The 7,176-nt window shown below is 48.6% G+C and overlaps 1 protein-coding gene across 2 annotated transcripts; it reads right to left on the bottom strand.

The window, feature by feature from the left end:
• Window positions 1-1,248: 1,248 nt before the first annotated feature.
• On the bottom strand, window positions 1,249-6,958 carry LOC127688996 (cytochrome P450 1A2). Of its 2 annotated transcripts, XM_052188221.1 has the most exons (6): window positions 6,131-6,958; window positions 5,449-5,566; window positions 4,688-4,777; window positions 4,311-4,434; window positions 3,439-3,525; window positions 1,249-1,599 (listed from the first exon to the last, which is right to left on the bottom strand). In XM_052188221.1, exons 1-6 carry the CDS (start codon window positions 6,956-6,958, stop codon window positions 1,305-1,307), a joined length of 1,542 nt encoding a protein of 513 aa, XP_052044181.1. In that variant the 3' UTR covers window positions 1,249-1,304. The 2 variants fall into 2 exon arrangements, with proteins under 2 accessions (XP_052044181.1, XP_052044182.1); XM_052188222.1 differs by lacking the exon at window positions 3,439-3,525.
• Window positions 6,959-7,176: the final 218 nt, after the last annotated feature.

Genomic DNA, 7,176 nt, shown 5'->3' with positions numbered 1-7,176 from the left:
ACCTGCCTGGTACCTCTGGAGGTCAGAAGAGGACATCACATCCCTGGGAACCAGAATTATAGACAATCGTGAGCCATCATGTGGTTGCTGGGAATTGAACCTGGGGCCTGTGTAAGTGCAGTCAGTGCTCTTAACCACAGAATCATCTCTCCAGCCCTGACTGCATATCTTTTTAAGAGAACTGTTGATTCTAGTTCCTTGTCCACCATAAACTGGAGGTATCTTTGAATTACTGAAGGTCTTTACATGTCTTTGACATTAACCTCTCATTAGAGGTTTTGTAATTATTTTCCATTCTATGAAGTATATTTCCACCTTCTCCCCGTGTGTGTGTGTGTGTGTGTGTGTGTGTGTGTGTGTGTGTGTGTGTGTATGAGTGTATCTTGTGTGTATGTGCACATGCATGTGGAGGTATGTGTGCCCAACTCATGCACATAAGTTCAGAGCCCAGGTGAGGTTCCTTCGTCTATCACTCTCTGCCCTGTTCCTCTAAGACAAGTTCTCACTGAACCTGGAGCTAGCTGTTTGGCTAGGGTAGCCAGCAAGCGTCCCAGGATCTACTTGTCTCTGCCCCACAACTTTGGGTTTACAGGCGGTTATGGCCATGTTCCTGTTTTACATGGGTGCTTGGGATTCCAACTTAGGTCATCATGCTTGCACAGCAATTGCCTTTACCCACAGAGTCATCCCCTCAGGTTCCTATTTTCACTCTCCAGTAAACTTGAATATATCTGAAGACCATGAGAAGTCACACCTTCTATTTGAGGCTAGGACATAGGAGCTACCTATCTACCACAGGCTGCATTCCTTCCTCTCTGTCCCTTTCAAGTGTCCAAAGTCTTAACTCCCGGAAGAACAGCCTGAGGAGAAAGCAGTAAACTAAGCACCCACTGTGACTATGAGGAAACAGACTGAGGCCTGCTTTGAGTCCCAGGATTCAAGAAAGCCAGGCCCATGAACACTGCATGACAACATAAATGAACCTGGAAAGAACTGTGCTAAGTGAAAAGAGCCAGTCACAGACCGTAACTCATTGGATTTATATGAAACAGCCAGAGCAGGCAAATTTATTGAGTCAAAAACTAGATTAGCATGTGGTGTGGCAAGCAAGACAGGGTAGGAGGAATCTTAAATCATTAATCATAACGGGTATGGGTTTGGGGCAAACATGATAGACACTATTGTAACACTGATTGGAGATGAATTAAATGGTGAAAGAATTATATCTCAAAAAAAGCTGTTATAGAAAAGAAGAGAAAAGAAAAGAAAGAAGGGCGGTGGCCCCACTGCCGCCTTGGCCGTCTTCACTTGGAGAAGCGTGGCCATGCCTGGATGTGTTCACAGGTCCTGGGCTTCATGATCAGCCCATAGGTGGGTGTCAGGTCCACCTTCACGCCTGGCAACACACTGAATTCCAGCTGCTGCAGCAGGATGGCTAAGAAGAGGAAGACTTCCCACTTGGCCGGGATCTCCCCGATGCACCGGCGCTTTCCCAAGCCGAAGAGCATCACCTTCTCACTCTGGGTCTTGTCGATGGCCGAGTTGTTATCAGTAAGAAAGCGCTCAGGGCGGAACACAAAGGGGTCCTTCCACTGCTTCCTGCAGGAGGAAGGTGGAACCTGAGCTGTGTGGGGAAGGCTCCAACTTCGCTGTTTATTTCCTTCTGCTATTGCTCCGTTAGTGTTGGCTTTGAGACTGGGTCTCATGCACCTAAAGCTGGCCTTGAACGCCATTCGTGACTCCACGGTCACCTTGTATAAAATTCTGATCCTTCTGCCTCTCCCTCCCAGGTACTAGGATTACAAGCATGTGCTACCACACCTGGTGTTTCAAATGGAACCTAGGCCTTGGGCATGGCAGGTGAGCACTCTACCAAAGGACTGCACCTCCACCATACTAATGATTTCTTTAAAGACAAAATTCTCTGGAAAATGATCACCTTTAAAGACAGTGGATTTCGGGGGTGGGAATCTGTGGGAGAGGGGAGATGGGGGAAAGAAGGGGAAGGAGAGAAAAGGGGAGCTGATGTTGGGATACAATATAGAAGAATAAAAAAAGATAGTGGGGCTGGAGAGATCGCTCAGCGGGTAAGAGCACCGACTGCTCTTCCAAAGGTCATGAGTTCAAATCCCAGCATCCACATGGTGGCTCACAACCATCCATAAAGAGATCTGACACCCTAATCTGGTGTCTGAAGACAGCTACAGTGTACTTACATTTAATAAATAAATATTTTTAAAAAAGATAGTGGGTTGTGATTGTTTTTTAATTTTTAAATTATATTTTTATTTATTTACTTGTGTGCACACATAGAGGACAGAAGACAACCTGTAAGGGTCAGTCCTCTCCTTCTTGTATGTGGGGCCTGGGGATTGAGCTTGGGGTGTTAGGTGTCTTTCCCTAATGAACCATTTCCATGATCCAAGATAATGGTTTTAATATTTATTTAGTTCTTTTTTTTTTTTTTTTTTTTTTTTTTTTTTGGTGAGGGCCTTCCATATCACGTATACTACCAGTGAGCTATTTAAAGAAGGGAGATGCACTCTGGGAGGCAGAGGCAGGTGGATTTCTGAGTTCAAGGCCAGCCTGGTCTACAGAGTGAGCTCCAGGGCAGCCAGGGCTATGCAGAGAAACCTTGTCTGGAAAAAAAAAAATCCAAAAAAAAAAAGAAGAAGAAGGGAGACATGTTTCTCTCCCTCCCCTTCCCAATAGGCCAGTGGCACAGAGCTCACTACACGCTCAGCTTATGCTCATTTTTGTGACTAAAAGTTGACAATACAAGTACAGATGACGTTCTCATATTCAGTACATCCTGGCTTGGATAGGTCTCCTACCTACAGTTCAGAGTGGACTTTCTCAAGGAGGTCATTAGATGATTCCCATAAATCATTTGTGGGATCCTTGTTATATATCTATCAGACTGGAACCTCAGGTCCTAGCTAATTTCCCCTTCCTTTCTTCCTTCTATCCCTCCTTCTTCCTTCTTTCCTCTCTGTCTCTTTCCCTCACTCACTCCTCTTTCTTCTCTCTCTCTCTCTCTCTCTCTCTCTCTCTCTCTCTCTCTCTCCTTCCCTTCCTTCCTTCCTTCCTTCTTTCCTTCCTTTCTTTGTTTCTCTTTCTCTCTCTCTCTTTCTCTCAAGAGCTATGGATCCTACACTAGCCTAAAACTCATCAAGAAGCCCATACTGGCCTTGAACTCATTGTAATTCTGCCTCAGTCTCCACCTCAGTAGGCTGGATTATGGGCATTTGCCACCCACACCACATACCTAGTTAAGTTCTCTGTACAATGAAGTTTGTAAAACAGGGTCTAAATTTTGTCACTTAAAATAAAGGTCATCTAGCAATGAGGCGTTCCTTTTAGAAGCACTTCCTGAAGGGATAGACAGCCTCCCTACTGCAGAGCACGCCCCTTTCCCTGTGAGGGCCATGTACTCACTCATCATGGTTGACCTGCCACTGGTTTATGAAGATACAGCGCTCCTTGGGAATGTGGAAGCCATTCAGTGAGGTGTCCCTCGTTGTGCTGAGGAAAGAAGACAGCTATGTCCAGCTCAGGGCTTGGAAAAGCTGAGACGTCGCTTATTCCTCCCTCCAGTCCATCCCAGTGTCTGACTCCCAGTCTTCAGAGCCAGTACTGAGCGGTCACGTGAGGGTCAGGGAATATGGGGCAATTATCCTTCCCCTTTCTGGGATTCTGCTCTTCAACATTTGTTTGCCAGACTCACTTTGCGCTCAGATGTGCACTGGGGCAGTCTGAAGCTAAGAAGTCAGCCGTTGGTGCTTGCCCTGAGGAATCTGCAGCCTTTTGCTCCAGGAATAACTAGGCTAGGGTGTGAGCTGAGGTAAAGGTTCGTTCTTACAATCAGGGGACACGGGCTGAAAACTCTACACATCATCAGAGGATTAGTGAGCCAAAAGGAGCGTCTACATGGAAGAAGGAGTGCACGAGTCAGGACTGGCGTTGGGCAAGAGTAGAATTTGGGAGCCAGATATGTGGGTAGACGTCTTTCCAGAGCAGACGCCTTTCTTAAGAAAAGTTGGAAGGATTACCCTTGTGACGGACAATGGGGAGGGCCTGACTGGAGAAGATGTCCAAGGGAGTAAATATAAGTGGGGGTGAGTGAAACTGGGGCCGCAGGGACTGGAATGAATGGGGTAGACTGGAGACTAAGATAGGAGCTGAGGACACGCTTCAGGAGGAGACTGAGGTCAGGAATGAGATGGAGCCTGAGTTGGGGCCAGAGCTGGGAAGTTGGGTAGAGGAAAGTATGAGAACTTGGGGGGTGGGGCACAGAACAGGGTCGTTACCTGTGAGGGATGGTGAAGGGGACAAAGGATGTGTATCGGTAGATCTCCAGGATGAAGGCCTCCAGGTATGGCAGCTGGGGTCTGTCAGAAAGCCGTGGTTGCCGATCCCTGCCAATCACTGTGTCTGTAAGTACAAGCAGACCTCAGGGGATGTTCTGTTTGCTCCATGTACTTGGGCCCCAGTGTACTAGTATCACTCTGCCTGTGTTGGACTGTTCACTCATGTTTCTGAGACCCCCACAATCCCCCCACCCAACACCGTATCTGGCCGAGTGGGGGATGCCATATGCCTGCGACTTCCACAGAAGATGCATTTGTAGGTCTCGTGACTCAGAGTCTCAGGGCTTCTCTGACTCAGGGTTGGGAACACTGCATACCCAGCTCCTCATGGACCTTCCTCTGCACCTCAGGCTGGGTCACAAGCAGCAAAATGCTCCAGGAGATGGCTGTGGTGACTGTGTCAAATCCTGGGTAGCAGGGAGTAGGGGGAAGGGGAAAAGAAAATGGACAGAAGGAAAACTCTTTGCTTTTTGTTTTGTTTTTTTCTTTTGTTTTTTTTTTAACTAAGCACTAGCATAAATGGAATAAGCTTTCTCTCTCTCTCTCTCTCTCTCTCTCTCTCTCTCTCTCTCTCTCTCTCTCTCTCTCTGGTTCCCATCCTGTCTACCTTGAGGAAAGAACTGAGTCCTCAATAGACTCTTAAAAGCTGAGCTTGGTGGCTTATATCTAGAATCCCAACATTACAGAGTCAGAGGCAGGAGAATTGCAATAAGCTTGAGGTCAACCTGGGATATAGAGGTGAGGCCAATCTCAACCATAACAAGTCAAAACCAACCAAATCTGAAACCAAAACAAACAAAACCCAATAGACACTTGTCTCTCGGTCAGGAGCTGGGATTATAACCTGAGCTTCTAGGTAGAGAACTTTTATGCTTTTCCCCGCAGGTAAACCTAGACCTCCAAAGGAGAGGGACTTAGTGTAGTTACTCCTAGGAGTTGGTGTCACAACGTGAGGTCACACCTTGATCCTAGGGTAGATGTCTGTCCTGTGTCACCTGACAAGGATGATTAGTGAGCTGAAAGGTTGGGTATGAGTGATAGCAGTTGGTGGATGGAGGGGCAGGAATGTGGCTCCTACCAGCTCCAAAGATGTCATTGACAATGTTGACAATCTTCTCCTGAGGGATGAGACCGCTGTTGTCTTTGTAGTTCTCGCTGTGCTTGAACAGGGCACCTGTGATGTCCTGGATACTGTTCTAGGAGGACACAAGTTTAGGGGAACTTTGGCACTTCGAAGGCCAAATACCCAACCTTGCCCATCCCAATTGATATGTCCCAGGAGCCTGGGAACTGCCTTGGCCTCCAGGCCCTGGGCTGGAGCTCAGATTTTTGAACCCTTTAGAGCATAGTCATTTCGTGTGAGTATTTCCTATAACCCCAGTGCTCAGGTTTCCCAGCAGGAAGAGGTAGGGTGAACACAGGGAAGAAAAGTGACATGAAGCTGGAGCTTACTTAGCCTTTGTTGAAGTTCATTTTCCTGCAGAACAATAAATAGCCTTTAAGTTAGCAACCTACCCGCCCCCCCCATATTGCAAAGCTGTGCCAAGGCTCCATTAACAGGCCTTTGCTTTCTGGGGCCTGGAACAGTCCCCAGAGGCCAACTGCAAGGAAGAAGGAAAGGCTTCGGGTCACACAGGTGCTAAGAGGCCCAGAGCTTTCCAAGGCAGCACATGGCCGTCTTGAGTACTTGGGAGTAGGGTTCCTGAGGGCGTTCTCTGTCGGTGGTGTGGGTTACAGCCTGCCTCCCGACAAGGTCTTACCTTGTTGAAGTCTTGATAGTGCTCCTGGACTGTTTTCTGAAGAAACAGCACAAATTTATCATTGAAGTTCTTAAACCTCTTGAGGGCCGGGTTGGGCAGGTACCGCAGGACCGGGAAGAAGTCCACAGCATTCCCTGAGGAGGCATTCTCCACAAAGTCCCTGCTGCTCCTCACGATACTCAGCATCTCCTCACTCTTCCGGGGGAAGTTCTTCCCAAAGCACATGGCTCCGATGACATTAGCCACTGACTCCACCACCTGGTTGACTGGCTCGAAGTGGCCGACCTCTTTCATCAGCTTCTGGAACTTGCTGATTAGATGGTTGGCCTCCTTGCTCACGTGCTCCTCTAAGTAGCAAGAGGATGCAGATGTCGGGTCTGAGGCTATGGAGAAACTCTTCAGAGCATCCTGGGCCAGGCGCCGGCGGGCAGCCCACACTGGTCCAGAGTCTGGGTTGAAAGTCATGCTCTTGCCGTCAGTGATGAGTGTGAAGCTGTAGAGGTCTGGCCGGCCCTTGAAGTCATCTCCCTGCCTCACCAGGGCCTGCTTGATGGTGTTCAGGCCGCTCAGCACCACCACGGGGGTGGAGCCAATGCGGATCTGCAGCACGTCTCCATACTGCTGGCTCAGTTTTGTCAGTGACAGGTGTGGGTTCTTCCCCAGGGTCAGCATGTGCCCAATGAAGGGCAAGCCCCAGGGTCCTGGCGGGCTCTTCAGTCCTTTGGGAACCTGGGTCCTTGTGGCTCTGACCATCCAGAACACTAAACAGAAGATGGCAGTGGCCAGGAGCAGCTCTGGGGCTAGGGAGATGGACTGGAAGAACGCCATCTCTACCACTGCGGGGGAAATGGAAAGATGGAGTGGTTGAGGATGGATTCTGAGCCTTCCCTGTGCTCTTTCACTCTCTCACTCAGTAGGCGCTGACATACATCCTACGCTTGGCTTTCAGCCACACATCAGAAAAGTGAATGTACCTGCCCTGCATCTTGTTCTGTCAGGGATTTGCCCTTACCCCATCACGAAAGCCAAGGGCTGGCAACTCTGGT

This window comes from Apodemus sylvaticus, chromosome 7, assembly GCF_947179515.1.
Source record: "Apodemus sylvaticus chromosome 7, mApoSyl1.1, whole genome shotgun sequence".
NCBI lineage: Eukaryota > Metazoa > Chordata > Mammalia > Rodentia > Muridae > Apodemus > Apodemus sylvaticus.
This window is presented reverse-complemented; position numbering and strand designations above follow the sequence as displayed.

What these genes read in the sequence shown, in the direction of transcription:
- LOC127688996 (XM_052188221.1), bottom strand. Translation starts at nt 6,958, where the DNA reads ATGGCGTTCTTCCAGTCCATCTCCCTAGCCCCAGAGCTGCTCCTGGCC. An exon ending in ACTATCAAGACTTCAACAAG is followed by an intron (nt 5,567 to 6,130) that starts GTAAGACCTTGT and finishes GTGTCCTCCTAG; the next exon opens with AACAGTATCCAGGACATCAC. An exon ending in GAAGGTCCATGAGGAGCTGG is followed by an intron (nt 4,435 to 4,687) that starts GTATGCAGTGTT and finishes TTGTACTTACAG; the next exon opens with ACACAGTGATTGGCAGGGAT.